Source organism: Macaca thibetana, chromosome 17, assembly GCF_024542745.1.
Source record: "Macaca thibetana thibetana isolate TM-01 chromosome 17, ASM2454274v1, whole genome shotgun sequence".
Taxonomy (NCBI): Eukaryota; Metazoa; Chordata; class Mammalia; order Primates; family Cercopithecidae; genus Macaca; species Macaca thibetana.
The window spans coordinates 20,772,943-20,792,792 of NC_065594.1; the positions used below are offsets into that span (position 1 = coordinate 20,772,943).

General features: G+C 39.7%; 1 protein-coding gene across 7 annotated transcripts in view; it reads left to right on the plus strand.

Annotated features, from left to right (window-relative positions):
• DGKH (diacylglycerol kinase eta) overlaps positions 1-19,850 on the plus strand; it is a 202,145-nt gene that overhangs the window by 92,049 nt on the left and 90,246 nt on the right. For 4 of the 7 annotated variants that reach the window (XM_050766169.1, XM_050766176.1, XM_050766172.1 and 1 more), the window contains exon 4: positions 1,957-2,037. The exons of 1 other annotated variant lie outside the window; for it this stretch is intronic. In XM_050766169.1, the coding sequence (XP_050622126.1) occupies positions 1,957-2,037 (81 nt within the window). Of the gene's footprint in view, positions 1-1,956; positions 2,038-2,062; positions 10,507-19,850 lie in introns of those variants that run through there. 2 more of the 7 variants (XM_050766175.1, XM_050766173.1) reach the window with 1 other exon arrangement.

Genomic DNA, 19,850 nt, shown 5'->3' on the forward strand with positions numbered 1-19,850 from the left:
CAAGCATTTGAGACTGTGGATGGATGTACAATTTTGGTTCTGTAAGCTGTTTTTGTCTTGGAAGCACACTGTAGCATTATGCTCTTACATGAATTCAGTGTAAATGTGATCCATTGTGGACCCCATCCCAAGCGGGTCTATTTGAGTCAGTTCCATAACATGTCCCTAAGAATAATCTTTTAAGAAGGCCCTAGTGTAGTTTCATTTCCTTCTTCCCTTCTTCTTTCTTGACAATTAAAATAAAGCATTAAATGTAACCTTATTAGATGTAATAAACGCAACGATTTTGGTTTCCACCTTTTACCTTGTAAATCTTTCCCTGACCATGAGAGAAAGAGAGAGCTGCAGTTGTTGCTAAGAATTCATGCTCTGTGTTCAGACAAGAGCCCATATCCACTTCCAGCATATTCCAGTGGAGTGGCTGTGGACAGCACATGTTGCTGAGAGGAGGCTTAAAGGAGAAAATACACATCAAGAGCTTACGTGGTACCCGACATAAACTAATCACTCCAGTATGCTGGTAATTAGGAATAAAAATCATATGGAAATCAAATCAAGACTTAAAATATTTTTTACTTAACAGTTGAATCAAATAATAATAATACAGTTTTGGGAGAAGCCATTTGTAAAAACTCATATTTTAATATTCAAAAATAAACATTAGGATTTCTGGCTACTGTGCCAGTTGAATAATCAATTATTTTCATTTTTATAAATGTATGCTCCTGATATAATTGGTAGAGTTGTACACCAGGAGGTAAAAACAAGCAAACTAACCTAATTCTGAGTTTATGTATCTATAGAAGTAATAACCATGTAAAATAATCTTATTTTACAAGTCATTATGTTCAGAATTGTCCCTGATCTGGCTCCATCCTGATTTTTCACATTTATCTCTAGGCAGCATTGGCTATTTGACAGCCTCCAGTTTGAGCTTATGCTGCCATCATTGTGATGACTTTGCCTTTTCCATCTGCACTTGACAAAGTTCCCTGTTTTCGTCAAGATCCCCTCAAATACTCCTTATTCCATGATTCACGAGAGAGAGAAAGAGTTCAGTTTTCTGCTGAATAAATCATCTGTGACCTTCTATAGCATTTCATTGTATTTCTTCTCTTTTACTCTTGTCTATCTTACCTTAAAGTTAGTTGTGTCTATTTAATCTCCTGTGCTAGACTGTAGATTCCTTCCAGTCAATGAACAAGTCTTACAGTCAGATTGGTTGAACTGAAGTAGGCTAGTTCTACAGTCTACTTCAGTTTCAAGTCCAACTGTCAACTACTTCAAGTTCTAGTTTCCGCAGTTCTAGTGGTGCACCATTGTGCCTGCCTTGCTGGAAGAACGCTGAATGAGTGTGAACAATGAGTGCTAAAAGTGGGATTACATTTATTGGCTAGGATTTCCTACTTGCTACCTTGCATGTTAAGAGTATACAAAAAAGGTCACCTGCTACTTGCAAAGCAAATTCACTCCCTCATTTGAACACATAGTTACAGATGAGGAAAATAAGGTTCAGAAGGTTCAGTTACTCGTCGTGAGCTAAGCCAGGACTAGGTCTCAGCTCTCACCCTGCAAGCCTGGAAACAATGATATTGCCTCTGCCTCCCTGGCAGAGCTGTTACAAGCTTCAGAGAGATTGCATGGTGCATGTGAGTGCCACACACTCAGCAGGTTCCCCATAAGTGGTAGCTGTTATGCTTCCAGAGAGCACAGAACATTTGCATTGAAATGGTGTTCCCAGGAGGTCTTTAAAGTCCTTTTCAGTTGGGGTTTTATGGATTAGTTGTACTTTATGCTTTTATTTTTCCTTTCTAAGAAGAAATTGCAGAGAGTACCACCAACTTAACTTTTTTTCCCCCCATTTTCTATTCCTAATTCCTGTATTGAAAGAATGTATTGAAGAGCATTGAGTTAGGTTTTCTTCTAATGTCTTTGTATGTTTTTTTTCATTAACAGTCTCTGATATTTGATGAAGTTGACCTCTCAGATGCTAGTGTAGCTGAAGCAAGCACGAAAAATGCTAACAACAGCTTCACGGTATGGTTATATTCTGCTAACTCCCTTCTCAAAAGTTACAGAATGACCTTTCTTAAGCATGTACAGAATGCCCTGTTCAATTGCAAACTGTTGTTAACTTATGCATGTTGGAGTTCCTACCAACACAATCAACTTTAAATATACTGTATATTCTAACACCCAGTACCAGTTATGACTCATTTAAGCTGGAGTTAAATATACTTTTTAAAAATTTTATAATTTTTCCCTTTTAATTTTAATGCTTTAAGTTTTTCACCTCCTTTAAATTAATACTTCAATTAATTCCATTGTTCTTGAATATTTAAAAAGTGTATTTACCTTCAGTCTTAAAAATAATATTTTCTCTATGTAGTCTGCTTTCACTCCATTTCACCCCAGTTGCCATCGTTCAGGCAGTTGCCGTAGTTCAGGGCTTCACTTCTCACTTAGGTAATTCATTTGGCAGCTCTATTCCAGTTTCTTCGTTTCTGATCACAGATCACATTGCTTAAAAAGGCGTCACTGGTTCCCCATTGCCTGCGAATGCCATCCCCAACTCAGTCTTCAGATCTTGTAAGATCATGCCTCAGCATTCTAGTATTACCAATTAATTTGTCCTTCTCTGTCCCACCAGTGCAGCAATTCTACCTGTGCTTGTGCTTTTCCTCTTCCCTCTGACTTCAGTGATTCCTCCCCCATCTGTCGCTGTGAGAATCCTACCAATTCTTCAAAGCTTATTATAACCCATTTTTTCCCAACTTCTTTCATTCACAAAGTACGGATTGAGTTCCCACCATGTGTTGAGCACAAGAAATTCAGAGGTGAATGTGCATGTATATAATTTCCCTCAAGATATTCCTGGCATTGTTCAGCCCATTTTCCTATGGGCTACTTTTTATAACTACATACTCCCTAGGTCCTCAAAGGTGCATTGTTCTTGCTCCGTTGTCACTCCCGTCCGCACTCTCAGTCCTCCCAGGAAAGCTACTACTCCTGACAGCAGTGTGCAGTGTCCATCCCCTAGGCATGCCAGGGCAGGGGAGACAGACTGCTAAACAGGTGTACAGCAGTGCCATGATAGAGGTGAGCACTGGTAAGGGTGGGGGGAAGAGAGGACACAGATGAATTCAGATGTTGCCTTATTGATTTATGGGCATGTGGGATAATTCATAGTGTAAATATTCCTCCCCATCTCCCCTGATCCCCAGGGAGAGTTTAGTTTGAGAAGAGGAAAGCCAAGAATAGAGTCCTGGGAAAATGTTAAAATTCAAGGTTTAACCAATAAAGACTCAGAGCGTTCTTAAGTAAAGGAGACTCAGGAGTCAGTGATGTTATAAAAACCAAGCAGAAGAGAGTTTCAAGATAGATGCTTTGACGTGTCATATACTGTAGAGAGGTCAAGTCGAAGAATTGAAAAGTGATGGTTGAATTTGTTAATTTGGAGGTCATTTGGTCCCATTGATGTGAGTAGTTTCAGTGTGGGGTGGGGCTGGGGGCAGGCATTAGGCTGCACTGTGAATGCAAGTGAAAGGCAGGCAGAGATAAGGTAGGTAACTGTTTTCTAAAAGCTTGGCTGTTAAAAGGAGAACAAAGATAGCTAGTAAAATGTTTCGGCCAGAAGAGAATTTTAGTTTTGTTGTTCTTTTGTTGTGTTTTAAAAATGATTTTGAATGCATTTATATGAAGAGAGGAGGCATAGTTAGAACCAAAAGTTGAAGACTCAGGAGAGAGAGGGAATGACTGATGAAGCATGATTGCTGAGTAAGCTGACGGGCATAGGAATCAGAGCGCAGGTTAAGAGATCAGCGTTGAACGGGAGGCAGAAAGCGTGGCCAGGAAGTTTATATATTTCAAAACCAAATACTGTTTTCTCAGTGAAATTGAAGGATAAGGTTATCTGCTGTGAGTGAAAGTTGAGGATGTTTAATAGTTGCTTCTGTAGAAAAAGAGAATCGAAACTGAGCAGGGACCTATAGATGATCACTAAGTAGTAAGTGGTGTTTACCAAAGATTGGAGATCAGGTTTAGTAATGTCATTACTCCCTGTGCTTATAACATTTTCTTTTAAGTGGGAGTAGAGAACAAACAAATGAATTGACCCAGGGTTGATGGTTTATAGGGCATATTGAACAGAAAGAGAAAGGGAGGGATTGCTAGATATTTGATGGATTGATAAATCATCCATCTCTCTGCTCTTCTCAGTTTTTGAGACTACAGTACAGAGTAGGGGACAGCTTTGGCTGAACAGGATTCAACAACCACTAAATACAGAGCTTCTGATGAATTGTTGGAGACCTAAGGCCAAAACGTTGCTTATTCCTTCTTTCTCCCACTTGAAGATGGGGTAGGGTGAGGTAGAAAGAACTTCACCAGTCCTACTAGTAGGATTAGCCACTTGCTTTTCCCTGGGCAGTGAAGAATAATCCTCTCTCTGCTGGAGCCTCATGGAGGGGGAATAAGGGTTCCCGCCAATCAACATTTATTTGTTTGTTTTGTAATCCTCTTTATTTTTTAATGACACATAATGATTGTATATATTTATGGGATACATAGTGATGTTTCGATGCATGTAAGGTACAGTGATCAGATCAAGGTAATTAGGATATCTGTCATCTCAAACATTGACCATTTCTTTGTGTTGCACACATTCAATATTCTCTTTTAGCTATTTGAAGCTATATAATATATTACTGTTAACTGTAGTCATCCTACGGTGCTGTAGAACACTAGAAATTATTCCTCCTATTTAGCTAGAATTTTGTATCCTTTAAGAGTTTAATCTGAAAGAGGGTTTCAAAATTTAAGCTTTGAAGCATGCATTAATTTCAGGTGAAGACAAGGTCTAGGGTTTTGGAGTAGGAAATTATTCAAATCCTTATACAGGTCTTTCTTGGCCCTTCAACTGGGCACATGATCTTTCTTATAGCATTTCTTACAGAATTTAGCATATGCTACCTTATACTTAGTTAAGTATTTATTTTTGGCCAGGCATAGTGGCTCACACCTGTAATCCCAACACTTTGAGAAGCCAGGAGGATTACTTGAGGCCAGGAGTTTGAGACCAGCCTGGGGAACATAGTGAGATTCCCATCTCTACAACAAATACAAAAATTAGCTGGGTATGGTGGCATGCACCTATAGTCCCAGCCACTCAGGAGGTTGATTCCTTGAGGAGTTCGAGGCTCTAGTGAGCTATGATCCTAGCCTATGCAACAGAGTGAGACCCTGTCTAAAAAAAATTTTTTTTTTTTTGGCCGGGCTTGATGGCTGACGCCTGTAATCCCAGCACTTTGGGAGGCTGAGGCGGGCGGATCATGAGGTCAGGAGATCGAGACCATCCTGGCTAACATGGTGAAACCCTGTCTCTACTAAAAAAATACAAAAAATTAGCCAGATATGGTGGTACATGCCAGTAGTCCCAGTTACTTAGGCGGCTGAGGCAGGAGAATCGCTTGAACCCGGGAGGTGGAGGTTGCGTGAGCTGAGATTGCGCCACTGCACTCCAGCCTAGGGGACAGAGCAAGACTGACTCAAAAAAAAAAGAAAAAAAAAATTTTTTTTAACTATTTATTTTTATTATAACCTCCTTGAGGATAGGGACTCTGTCATACCTTTTTATCTCATGGTGCCTTATCCATAAGTATTTGTTGATTTTAACTAATAAGATGAAAGTTTATTTTAGGCATGAGAAGACTTTTGGTTGAAATATTTTCAAGAAATTTATTCATTCAACTGAGTACTATTTTTTTAGTTTATTGGACTAGAAATATAGGGACTGGTTGGGCACAGTGGCTCAAGCCTATAATGCCAGCATTTTGGGAGGCTGGTGGTAGGATCTCATGAAGCCAGGAGTTTGAGACCAGCCTAGGGAAAATAGTGAGACACCCCCTTCTCTACAAAAAAATATACAAAAATTAGCTAGGTGTAGTGGTGCGTGCGTGTAGTGCCAGTTATTCCAGAGGCTGAGATGGGAGGATCGCTTGAGCTCTGGAGTTCGAGGTTGCAGTGAGCTATGATTGCACCACTGCTTTCCAGCCTGGACAACAAAGTGATTCCCTGTCTCTAAAACAAAACAAAGCAAAATAAAAGAACAAAGAAACAAAAACAAATGTAGGGACTAAAAAGTTAGGCAGATTGCTTAGGCTTTAGAGCAAATGAATTTGGTAGAACTTTCCAGGGCATAAAATGGAGCAAGAGACATGTTTTCAACCAGTAATTGACAAACCTTCCTCTCTTTAAATATTTAAATATCTTACCTTCCTCAATTATTGTGACTGCTACTGATGCTGTTATTGTGGCTGGTTTGTGTTAGAGGCTAATGGTATAGTTTGATGTATTATGGCTGGAGGATCCAGGAATGGCCAAATTCTACTTCATTTCAGCCATCCCTCCTCTTCCTGAAGTTTCTAAGGGTGATATATTGACAAAGTACAATAGTGGATGAAAACTATGTAAATAGTAAATGGAAAATGGAAAACCTGTGCTTTGCCTGAAAATCCAGTGCTGAACTCTCTGGTAAAATGGGTTCTAGAGATCAGGGCAGTGACTGACCTAACCTGGGAAGTTCTTCAGTGTCATTTCTGTGACGTTCAGTTGGGTATGAGTGAGTCACTAAGGCCGGCCAGGCTTCGAGGGGGCCACAGACATTAAGACAGTCATGTCAGAGGATCGGGGACATGATTTAAAACCTACGCACAGAATGATTACTCTTCCTTTCTTGTGCAGTCTCTCACTCTCAACTCTGGAGTTAATAACTGTTTTTTTTTTTGTTATCTAAATTGTTTCAGGTACTCTATTAGTTTTCTATTGCTGTGTAACAACCAACCACAAACTTAGTGGCTTAAAAAACAATGTCCATTTATCTCAGTTTTTATAGGCCACACAGTATTGCTAGATTCTTCTGCTCCGGGTCTTACAATATGAATAAATAGATATGGGTTGGGCGGGGTGGCTCATGTCTGTAATCCCTGCACTTTGGGAGGCTGAGGTTGGCAGGTCACTTGAGGTCAGGAGTTTGAAACCAGCCTGGCCAACATGGTGAAACCCTGTCTCTACTAAATACAAAAATTTGCTGGGCGTGGTGGCTCATGCCTGTAATCCTAGCACTTTGGGAGGCCCAGGCAGGTGGATCGCTTGAGGGTAGGAAAAGCCCCCATCTCTACTAAATATACAAAAATTAGCTGAATGTATTGGTGCATGCCAGTAGTCCCAGCTACTTGGGAGGCTGAGGCGGGAGAATTGCTTGAACCTGGGAAGCGGAGGTTGCAGTGAGCCGAGATTGTGCCACTGCATTCCAGCCTGGGCAACAGGGCAAGACTCTGTCTCAAAAAAAAGAAAGAAACAGATATGACAAATTTGTGTATATACTTTTATTGACTCAAATTGAGCTAATTTTAGCCATGGTTTGAGTTTATGATTTCACAAGTGTCTTCAGCCATAATAAAACTTACTAACAATGAAAGTACTTTTTTGTGATTTTAGGTGACGGTGATGTGATCAGGGAATGGAAAAGGACAATTTTTGACATCATTTAGGCTAATGTTTATTAATATATTTATAGTTCAAGCCAGGCATGATCGCTTATGCCTGTAATCCCAACGCTTTGGGAAGCCGAGGTGGGAGAATCACTTGAGCCCAAGAGTTGAAGACCAGCCTGGGCAACATGGCGAAACCCCATCTCTACAAAAAATGAAAAAATTAAGTGAGTGTCGTGGTACATGCCTGTAGTCAGAGCTACTCAGGAGGCTGAGGTGGGAGGATCGCTTGAGTGGAGGTTGCAGTGAGTCAAGATTGCACCGCTGCACTCCAGTCTGGGCAACAGAGAAAGACCCAGTCTCTCAAAAAAAAAAAAAAAAAAAAAAAAAAAAAGAGAGAGAGAAAAGAAAAAGAAAAAATGGTAATTTATTTGTAGTTTAAGTTCTACCATGGCATTTTCTATGATGGTTAAATCAATAAAATGTTCTCTTTTGTTGTTCATTTAAAAAAATTCATTTTAAAAATTTGATTACTGTCTGCATGGTGTTTTGGAGGTTTCATTTTAATCTTTAACATAACCCTATGCTGTAGGTGAATGTATTCCTCCCAGATGAGGCTAGAGAGAATTGATCTCTTTTTGGTCACCCTGGTGCCACCCTGGGAAAGGGCTCCCAGACCTCCTGATGTGTAATCCAAGACTCTTTCCAATCAGACAGAATCCTTTCTATCTGGGTAGTCTCTGCCTCTGCTGTTCTCTTTCTTCCTCAAACACTGCTCTCTTTTCTCACTAATCAGGATATGTCTATCCGCAGAATTTTTTTTTTTTTTTAATTTACCCCATTTGTAGAGGATAGGAGCTTAGACCATGAAAGTCAAACAGCCTGGGTTTGGGTCCTGACTTGGCTACATCCAGTTAATGTGACCTTGGACAAATCGGTTAACCTTTCTAAATCCCAGTTTCCTCACCAGTCATTGAGAATAACAAGAGTACCTGCCTCATAGGATTATAAGGATTAAATTAAATGTGCTAGTACACCACAATACCTGCAGTTTAATAAAAGTGGCAGTTATTTTCCCGAGTTTGTCATCTCCCTATTTCCAAGTGGCAGTGTGTTGCCAATTCCTAAAAGTTTGGGAATTTGGAAGAATGTGGATGAACTTTATCTTGAGAAAACATTCCATGCTGCTTATCTTTCAGAGGTATAGCAAAGATTTATTTCCACTTTTATCTCATATTAATAACGATGACTGGGAATAATAAATGTAATTATAATCTCACCTTGTTAGGTAAATGTTATTTGCAAAAGAAGAGCTATTTAATGATACGAAAGTCATCACAATCACATGGTATATGTTAAGCCTTCAAAGAATACTGTTCAAATGACTGTTTTCTTTAAATTTTAATGAAGATTAAGCTAAATCTTTAATGAGTCACAATTTTAATGAAATTATTGTACTGGCATTGTTAAAACTTCTTATGGAAGTTTACGAGGGAAAGTAGCATGTGTTTTTTGTTGGTTTGTTTGAAGTAGAAAGAAACACAAAGGTAATTTATTTCATTTATTTAACCACCTGTAACGTTTTCAGGGGGCGGTCTGTAGGTGTGTGTGAAACTTCATGGGTACTGCACATCCACACGGGTTTACTCAGTTGATGAAACACAGGCACCCTCTGGTAACACTTATATTTAGAACTAAATGATCACTAGAACAAAGGGGGATTTTAGTTCAGGGGTCACTTGCCACAGCAGATGTGACTAAAATTTATTAGCTTCAGATTATGATTCTATGAGGATTTAAAAAGTCTACATAAAAAGACACCAATAAACATGAGAACATACTCTTATGGCACATCAAATATCAGAAATTATGCATTCATAATATAATTGAAATGAGCAGGCTGGGTTTTAGTGGTACAGAACAAAATGTTCTTAAGAATTCTTTTAATGTTTCCTTTCTATTTATTCCGCTTTTCCCTTAGCTTCCTCTCAGTTAATATAGTTTACTTCATCTCTCTCTTAGAGGGAGATCACATCCTTTGAACTTAAAAAGCTGTCAGTTTATTTTTCTCTATTAATCTGTCAATATTTACTTACAAAGGAAATAACTAAAAGCTATTTTCTTTTCATATCACTTGTGAATGCACACACACAAAAGGTATTTAGATTATCACCTGAATAAATAATCACTGACAAGTAAGTTGCCTACCTTATTTGATATTTGTTGTAACTATTGTATTTCTGTTCTGAATGCATTATGTCTGATAACTCATTCAATTCTTTATATGAATCCTACAGTGTAAGAATTATTATGATTCCCATTTGATAGATGAGGAATCTGAAACAGAGAGGCTAACATCTAATAATATAATGACTAGAATCTGAACCTATCCACATCATCTGGCCTCAGTTTGTATCTTCATGACTTTGCTATGCTGTGTCTTTATTATGGTGTTTTAAATAAATGTGGTTCAGATAGTATTCCTCTAAATGGTTATTACATGTTCAGTTGTTTTATCTACAAGTCAAGCAGAGTTTTATGCTGCATCACCAGATGTATAGCAAGCACTTGCTGGTCAGACTACAAATTTAGAATATTTCATTGTATTTTGGCACGGTACTTTAAAGAGAAAGGATGGTAACCAATATTATAAAAAAGATCTGGGAATCCTGGGATTGAGTGGCATTTAAGGGCATTCTTTTATTTTAAAACTTTGGAGAAATGTGACAGATGTCTTTTTAATGAGGCGTTACCATGTAGTAGAGGCTGTAGATAGGTTTTGTGTTACTGCAGTGTGCAGGACCCGTGAATGAATTCGTGGAGGAATAATTGAGCTCAGTATAACAGAGAACTTTCTAACTTGAGTCATCTGATAGAACAGGCCCCTTGTGAGGTAATAGCTCTTCCCATTATTAGAAATCTTTAGTCATCTCAGTCCCTGTGAGCTGAAAGGGGCCTTCAAGAAGAGAGTTCTCAGAGCAGATGCAGCTTCAAGTGCTGAAATGAATTTCTCAAGGTTAGATGGCTAATAGCAGGGCACAGCTAATCTGGAATTCAGGGCTCTCAGCTCTTGATGTTTGTTGGGAATAGTCAAAGAAGAGTGGATTTAGAGACTGCTGGGCACTGTGCTAGACACTACACGTGGAGGCTCATTATACCACACAGCAAGAGCTAAATGACCATCTTTCTATAATGCAGCTGGGGAGATCTTTGCATGGTATGTGCATGTGAGAGGGGGTGAGGAGAGATGGTAGAAACACATTTCCTTGCAGATGCAAAGACTGTGGCTTCTTTACCACTGAATCCTCAAGGCTAGCACAGTGCCTGGCACAGAGGGAAAGCTAATAAGTATTTGTTGAATAAATGAAGGGGTATATCCTTGTTGAATGAATGAGTGACATTTGTAAACTGTAGTGGATTTTTTTGGACAAAAAATATTAGGTCATGTTTTGGCTTAGAGAACAGTTTTCTAATCCCTCCCTGTGCTATTGGTTTATATATATTATACCCATAAATTCTTGCATCCTCATTGGAATATTTATGTAATGACTTAAGACTATTTTATACCATGTTTACAAACATGATTCTTGCCTTTCATTAATCATTGAAGTGGTCCCACCTTGGCTTACATAATTATTAGATGACTGATAGCAGCAAACCTCATATTTTAACATTTATATTAGTTAAAATATTTTATAGTACTCTAAAATGATGCCATATTAATGCAATTTAAGTGGTTGTGTTTTTTTGCCTTTTAAAACTGATTTATGTACAATTTAGATGGCTTTATACTCTGAAAGCTGATAATTTATCTTAACTTTAAAATTCATATTCCTTTTTCTATAGAAATTAGGGGCTTTTAGAAATGAAATATCTTTGTTTCTGTGGGTGTTTCATATTTATCTTTCCATTTAGTGATACGGCATCTTTTCCAAGACTTACCCAGAGAAATGGCTCTTAAGGTTATTATGGGCTTCCTTACACCAAAGTGTAAGAAACCATTGGTCCTTTTGTAGCTAGACAAAAATTTTGGGGTGAAGATAAGGTGTGGCAGAAGAACAGAACCTGTGTCTCCACCATCACTAGTAGCCTTCCAGAAATCTTTCAAATGGGGTTTCTAAAGGAAGGCAAGACCCAGTGAGCATGTGCTTGGTTCTTCTGCCAACTTGGGAGCTCTGGGAACCTAGGACTTGCTTGCAAAATCAGACCATGGGAGTCCCAGGACATGGATCAGTTTCATCAAAGGGTTCGTAGTGGTTAATAGACACTATCAGTAGGCTGGGAGAGGGCACTTGTCATCCAAAGAGCTGTGTCGGACATTCAGTCAGGGTGTCATGATCATTTGCCATGCCTGGTGTTGCCATTTTCCCCTTACTGAAGATCCACGGCTCAGGGAAAATATAGAGCTCCTGATCAGTAACCTTCAACCTGCAGCCTCCAGTACTCCTTCTGTCCTAGTCTGTTGCACAGCAGCCCACTCCTCATCTGTCTGTCCACTTCCAGGACTGCCCTTAGAATTCATTCATTCATTTATTTAACCAATATTTATCAAGAGTTCCTTATATATATGAGGCATTTGTGCTAGATTCTGGGTGTACAGTGCTAAATAAAAAAAAAAAAATTGGCCACTGAGTACCAATTTTTAAAAAGTTTTTACTCAAATTTAAACAAATTTAAAGGCTATGCTGCCTGCCTTCAGGGATAGGTCCCTGTCTTTAAAGTATGTGACCTTGTGAATAGGATTATTTGGATACCAAAAACAAGGAACTCGCCTCCCTACTGAGACTGGAAACTGTGCCATCACAGGGGCCCAGGTTATAGGAATGACAATCTCCTTAGAACTTGAGGCGCAGACCATTCATGATTCCATAAACAAACTTCTGTGAGACTAGTTCATCTGCTCTTCTCCACAAACATGCCCCGCTCCCACTATTTCTGAGGCCAAACCCTGGCCACCATGTTGAACTTTTTATCCCTGAGTCTGCATATCCGTGTTTCATGAAGCTGGTTTCCTAGGTGGCCTTTAGCCTCTGGCACCTTGTGGATCGCCAGTGGCAGACTGCTGTCACATGAAAAGCTTGGCCAGTTATAACCTTGTAGCATGGAGGACTGACCTTCCCAGTGTGTGTGCCATGTTGTAGCTCCCAGTGCATGGCCATGGGCTGTACTGCCTCCTGCTCTTGGGGCTGGTTATAAATCCACAGTTCACTCATGTGTTCCTATGCAAGGCCTTTTACACACTCCAAATAGATGGTCCTGAGCTGACACTGTCATTGTCACCATGATCCTGAAGACATAGCTTGTAGCTGTGTGGAGGTAAACTTCTAAAACCTATCTCTTCTGAGAGTTACTGCATGAAAACAGGCAAGGATGGGTCAAGTTTTGGACCAGCAGCCCAAGTTCCATCAACTGCCCTGTTATCCAGAGGCTTCTAAGCTATGCAGACTGCTGTGAAAGGTTTATTCTTCTTTTGCCCACCTGACTGATATACTCATGTACTTTTTGAAGAAGGGCTGTGGAATTTACAGACTTCATTGTGGTCTTGATGTGGCTGAAGTGTTTCGTTGAAGGCTCTTTAGTCCTGTACTCATTTAGATTGACTCTTACTTCTGGTACCTATTTGTGGTGCAGACTAAAGCCTCAAACTCTATAAAAGACAATGGCTTATCTCATGTAAGCACCTGGAATAGGGGCCTAATATGGGAAAATAAGCTGCTGGCAATAAAAAAGATTTTTTTAATTCCCACTGTAAATATCTGGAAATTAGCAAAAGAGAGTCTGATACATAATAACCATCTCATTGAAACAGCAGCGCTCTGAAGAGTTTTAATATCTTGACAGTTCTGTCCTGGCCAGCATGATGGAGTTCTGTTTGCTAATTTTTTTATGTTCCATAACCTCCTTGAAAGCCAGAATCTTTGGTGTTAACTATAGTTTCGTAACTATACCTGTTAAGAAATAAGGTATAGTAGGGAGGCATGGTGCTCACACTCCCCAGAAAATCCCAGAGATGTTTGCAACCCTATGCCTTGTGAACAACCCAAGCCTAGTGGAGTCCTGAATCACCCTGAAGAGGTCCCCAGTGATGTGCTCCTAGAAAGGGGTTCAGTGGGACCGACGCAGTGGCTCATGCCTGTAATCCTAGCACATTGGGAGACTGAGGCGGGTGGATCACCTGAGGTCTAGAGTTAGAGACCAGCCTGGCCAACATGGTGAAACCCCGTCTCTACTATAAATACAAAAATGGGCCGGGCGTGGTGGCGCATGCCTGAAATTCCAGCTACTCGGGAGGCAGAGACAGGAGAATTCCTTGAACTCTGGAGGCAGACATTGCATTGAGCTGAGATCGTGCCACTGCACTCCAGCTTGGGTGACAGAGCGAGACTGTCTCAAAAAAAATAAAAGCGGGGGGTTCCATGTCCATGACACCTGGTCTTATTAACAACTCCAGAATTGGACTTTACATCCTATATGAAATGCTTTAAAAATATGAACACATTGTTACACCTCACAGATTTTGACTCCATTAGACAGTTTAAAGCATCAACCTTTTATTTAAAAAAAATTAAAATAATTTTAGGTTTGTCTTGACTGTTAGTGAAATTTTAAAATAACATTAAGGAAAGCCTATTATTTCTATAAGACTTTAATAATATAAGGTGTTTTTAATATAGATACAAAATGATTATTCATTTGTTTCTGAAATCTTTTTGGTGTGTCCTATAATCCATAAGAAATAATGGGCACATAGGTAATTTTCATATGATATTAATATCTCACTTCATTATCTCAGTAAGTCCATGTGGTATTCTTCCTCCCATTCAACCAATGGAGGAGGAGAAGGGTGAGTCTCAGATAACTTAATTTGTGTAAATTTATATAGTTAAGTAGCATAATTAATATTTGAAGCCTAAGCTCTTTCCATGAGAATGAGAGCATATGAGAAATTTGAAGCACCTATAATTAGAGTAAAATCACAGTAACCAAGTGAAAGCCCACACTTTTAAATAGGATTTAGTCTAGTCTGGCCATTCCTAGTGAATCCTTATTACCTTCAAGTGAGAAGAAAGCTCACCTAGAACAGCAGACCAGCTAGCAGTGATTAGAGTGCTTGTGCCATGGCATTGATTCTGGTGGTCACTAGAGGCTGATATGTCTTTAGAGGATGAGAGAGGATTAGCAATTTTGATTCCTCTTTGCATTTTAGTCTTACATAAGGATTTAATCTCCAACAAGAAAATCATGAAATTAGTTTCTGGCTAAAAGAGATTTTCTATTTACTGGTTTCGGCCTTACACATTTTTGTGGTCTCTGGATCCAGTTTAAGCTTTGCTGAGCCCAAATCTCAATTTATGAAGGCAAAGGTAGGTTTGTACTTATGGAGACAAATGACAATCTAGTCAGCAACAGACAAGGGAAGTCAGAAGCAAGATGTTCCTGTTGAGAACAGGTAGGTTGAGTGCTATCTAGTTGGAGATTTTATTTTTTAGTTGTTTATTTTGTTGGTTGCCACAGGTTGAGACTTGCTGGTAGCACATCTAAGGACTTTGGGACAGTCCTGGAACTCAGGTTGTATTAGCTGATCAGGCTTGGAGTGGAGGGTTGGCCAGCTGTCAGCATACTCTTGGAACCTTCTGGTAGGCTGCTCCTACTGACGTGGAACTCAAGGCGGAAGTTAGTCTTTATATCGTGGAGATAAACAGATTAGTAGTAAGAAACTGTTAAAGAGAGCTGACGTCTTAGAAGGTGTGGCTACCCTGGCCCTTGACATCAAGACTTGGTAAGGCCCCTTCCAGCAAGACTCAGCAATGTCTTCCATTGATCCAAACACCAGGCAACACCCAGTGATGTAGTCTGTTGGAATCAGTTGGTAGGGTTTCTTGTTGGTAGGGGATGCCTTGACATACTTCATTAATGCTTTGTAGTAATCTAGCACAACACTATTCAGTATGAAATGTCTGACAGTAGTTAGCTACTAGGGGAGTAACCAGTAGCCACATAGGCCTAATATTTCAAGTGGCAAGAGTCACAGCATTCTGTGTTATAGATCTCATGTTTGTAAAAGCAGTGGGCTGTTTGGCCTTCGTGGTCTGGTTTCTGCACAAATTTTGACCATTGTATTTTTCAGAATTCCATCCATAAAGGGTGCTAACAATCATTTTTCCCAGTTACTCAACAATATTATTAGAGCTGCCCCGTTTGTCAGAACCATAATGTGAGAAAAGCTGTCAGTACAAAGCAGTTCATCCTTCTCCCTTTGGAGCCTTTGTAAGAGTTCAGATTTGGGGGAGGTTTTTTTTTTTTTTTTTTTTTTTTTGTTTTTTTGTACAGGTAAAGTATTCATATGAATATATTTTAGGTTACATATGCCTTTTTAGGAAAATGTAGAATTGTGTCCACCAGCCAGGACAGAGCTGCCTATCCTCAAAATGACTGTAGATAAACTTCTAAAAGGCTTTAGCCTGGCGTTTAACACAATATCAAGATACACACTTTACAGGACAGAGTGTAAAGGAAGGTTTTCAAGTCTTTAGATTCATCAGTGCCTTCACTACTATCATTATCTGGAATCAGCAGGGGTAGTGAAGTGTGCCATTTATGTGTACAAAGACGTGTTTACAAGGATATGATTGCACATTGTAATAGCAAAAGATTGGAAACAACCCAAATGCGCAAGTTAGAGGCTGGTTGGAGTAAATTGTGAAATATATCATGCAATGGAATGTTATGCAGCCATTAACAAGATGAATGAGTTCTGTCTGTAACAAAACATACCAAACTTCAAGTTTTATTCAGTGGGAAAAGCCAGATGGGAAACAGTGTGAATTGTAAGATGTTACTGTGTGTGTGTTTGTGTGTGTGCACACATGCATGCCTTTAAACCTCAAAAGAGCATATAGTTGTTGTATATGGATAGAATATCCCTGGAGAGAAGCACAAGAAGATAAATATTTGCCTTCAGTAAAGGTAGTCAGTAGCTGGGGGCAGGCTTAGGAGGGATATGTGCTTTTCATTCTAAATACATTTTGAATTTTGTATCATAAATGTTTATTGCCTATTCAGAATTTTTAAAAATGCCACATGGGACCCACCTTCTGGAATGCATTTGATAGAGTGATGGGTTCAGCAGGAAGACCACCTTGGACGCTGTCAGGATATTCAGGGAAACCAGGATAAGGACATAGATGAGCTTGTCTGCACTGGGAAGGAAGGATGGGCTGGATGAGAGACTTTGTGCAGAAGGACTGGAGAGCTGTGTGGCCAAAGGGAGGGGAGAAGGAGAGGAGGAAGTGAATGTGGAGTTATTGATTTGGGGAGGATTGGTATATAAATGATGCCTTTAATTAAAGGTTGAAAATGGGAATAAAAGCAGGTTGGGGTTGTGAAAAGACTTCAGGTCCGGACATTGTGAATTCGAAGTGATGTGAGATAACCCTGGTGATGTCTTGCAGGCAATTCAGAGAACAGCTTTAAATACTATTAAAATGGCTTAAAGTACTTTTTTGGTATCATTTTTCATAGTCCTTTTGAAGTTGTTTTTTTGTTTCTGTTTTTGTTTTTGTTTTGAGATGGAGTCTCGCCCTGCCGCCCAGGCTGGAGTGCAGTGGCGCGATCTTGGCTCACTGCAAGCTTCGTCTCTCGGGTTCACACCATTCTCCTGCCTCAAACTCCCGAGTAGCTGGGACTACAGGCGCATGCCACCACGCCTGGCTAATTTTTGTATTTTTAGTAGAGACGGGGTTTCACCGTGTTCCGGGATGGTCTTAATCTCCTGACCTTGTGATCCGCCCGCCTCAGCCTCCCAAAATCTTTTGAAGTTTTTAGCCTACTCAAATATCTTTTCCATTCCTTAAGTATGATTATGGTGTAATGGAAAATTTAGGTTTTAAAAATATTTTAGTTTTGTGGTGACCAATAGAAAACAATTATTTTGTTTTGAAATTTCCCATTACATATGTGTCTTGTACAAAGCCATTTACCGTTATAAACTAAAAGAGCTTGTGCCAAGGGAATGAGACTAATGGATTGTTCCAATCTCTGGTACAGTCTGAAAATATTAAATGAATGGTAAAACATTTAATGTGTCCATTAACTAATACTGCTAATTTACAGTGGGAGTGTGTGTGAAAGCCTACATAAATAATTTCTGAAGTCACTGTGATCCCTGTAATTACAATTAATACTGAAAAAACTTCTCAATTTCCCATGTGTGTTGTAATAGTTCCAAAACAATGCCCTGTGTTAATATATATCTTGTAAATATTTTGTTCTGAGAAGGTGCCTGGTTTGCATAGACTTGCCTATGTTTGTGGATGAAGTCATTCTTACTGTTATTGTTATTAACCAGCACTTTTGCGTTTCTTTTCTTGCTCACCATTTAAACATGCACAGTAAGGTATAAGGTTGAGATACAACTGTGCAGCAGCCCTGATTCTTGTTCTTAAGGGGAGAAAAAGTGAGCAGCACGTGCAGTCTTTTTTGTCCGTCCTTTCAGGATAATGTCAGTAAATTCTTTGCCATTTCTTCATTCTCTCGCAGATGGCTAGGGAGGAAGGCAGATATAGTTTCAAATCTTACCTACACATAGTGACCTTGGACAAGTTACAAACCTTTCTAAGCCTTAGGGTCCTCCCAGCAAAGGACTGCTTGCCACTCTTTGAATTATGTGGATGAAATGAGATGATATACCTGGCCTGTTATAATTACTTCGTAAATGGTAAATCTTAGTATTTTTGACTTTTGAAATGATTTTAACTCCAAACATGAATAATGGAGTCATCTAAACCCTCCCTCACGGTCACTCCTCACAATGAGTTAGCAAGTCCCATTAATTCTACTTCCTAAAAATCTATGGAATCCTTTTCATCTCTGTCAGCTGCTGAAATCTTCATGGAGTGCTCCTATGCACAGCAGCCTCACTGCACGCCTAACTCATGTCCTCCCATGCGTTTCCTGCCGTTTAGTAAGTGTCTCCCACCACAGCTTTCCACCACCAGGTGGACCATCTACACTGCTGCCCTGCCAGTTATCTTCCTAAAATGAGTATCTGGTTTGTGTCTCTTCCCGGCTTAAAGCCCTTTAGTAGCAGTGCTGTGTCACTTTTAGGATCAAATCTGTACTCTTTAGTGTGGTTAAAAGGTTCTTCATAATTGCTCCTCTGATTTTATTTTCCATTTGCAGCCCATGGTTGTCATATGACACTATTCACAATACCCACCCCCTGTCTGATCTCTCTTCTTCAATGTGTTCGTGTATCCCTCGGCTTACAGTACCCATGCCTTCTCCTTCTCCCTCCTTGTGGCTTCTTCCCCACAGACATACACAGGAAAGTTTACTTGGCCTTGCCACCCACAACCCTGCCCCCCCCCTTTTTTTTTTTTTTTTTTTTTTTTTGAGACAAGTCTCACTCTTGCCTAGGCTGGAGTGCAGTGGCGTGATTATAGCTCACTGCAGCCTCAATCTCCTGGGCTCAGGTGATCCTTCTGCTTCAGCTTTCCCAGGCATACACCACCATGCCAGGCTAATTTTTAGGTTTTTGTAGAGATGGGGACTTGTGAGGTTGCCCAGGCTGGTCTCAAACTTCTGGCCTCAAGTGATCTTCCCACGTTGGCCTCCTAAATTGCTGGGATTACAGACATGAGGCATCGCTCCTGACCTCTTCGTGCCTTCTTATCTGAGTATCTTCTTCCCCAACAAAGCATTCTCAGACCCTTTAGTCTTGGTTAGTTTCCCCTTCACTGTGTTCTCATTGCACCCCAGGGATTGAAACCTTAGAGACAGTTCAGATCACAAAGGATCTTGTAAGCCATGCCAAGTGGTTTAGAAGATGACAGGAACCTACTCCATTGAAGTTAGTTTCACTTATCTGTGTTGCCCCATGGGACTGTGAGCTCTCTGAGTGAAAGGACTGGGTATTTCATTTCTGTTTCCTGGAGGCTGCAACATTGTTTGGCAGAAAATAGGAATGCTTTGTATTTTCTAATGAATAAATGGTTGGATTCAAATGGAAAGTGTGACTTTTAAACTATCACAACAGGTGACCTTCCGCTGTTTGCTCACAACCTTATAGCTTATCAAACCCTTCACCTTTGCCCATCACTGAAAACATTAACTTACTCTGTTGTTGGATTGTCTTTTAGAATAAAATCACAAAACAGACATAAAGTGGTGCAGTCAGAAAATAATCAAATGTTAATTTGTAAATGGAGAAAGGTGCTATAAAGATAAGAATAGCATGTCGTGATGGAGAATAAAAGGGGAGACCTTCTTAGATAAAGTTATAAGGGAGAACTAGAAAACTCTAATTTTTCAAACACTTGGATATTGAACTCACAGGGAGCTCACAAATTTGCAAATACT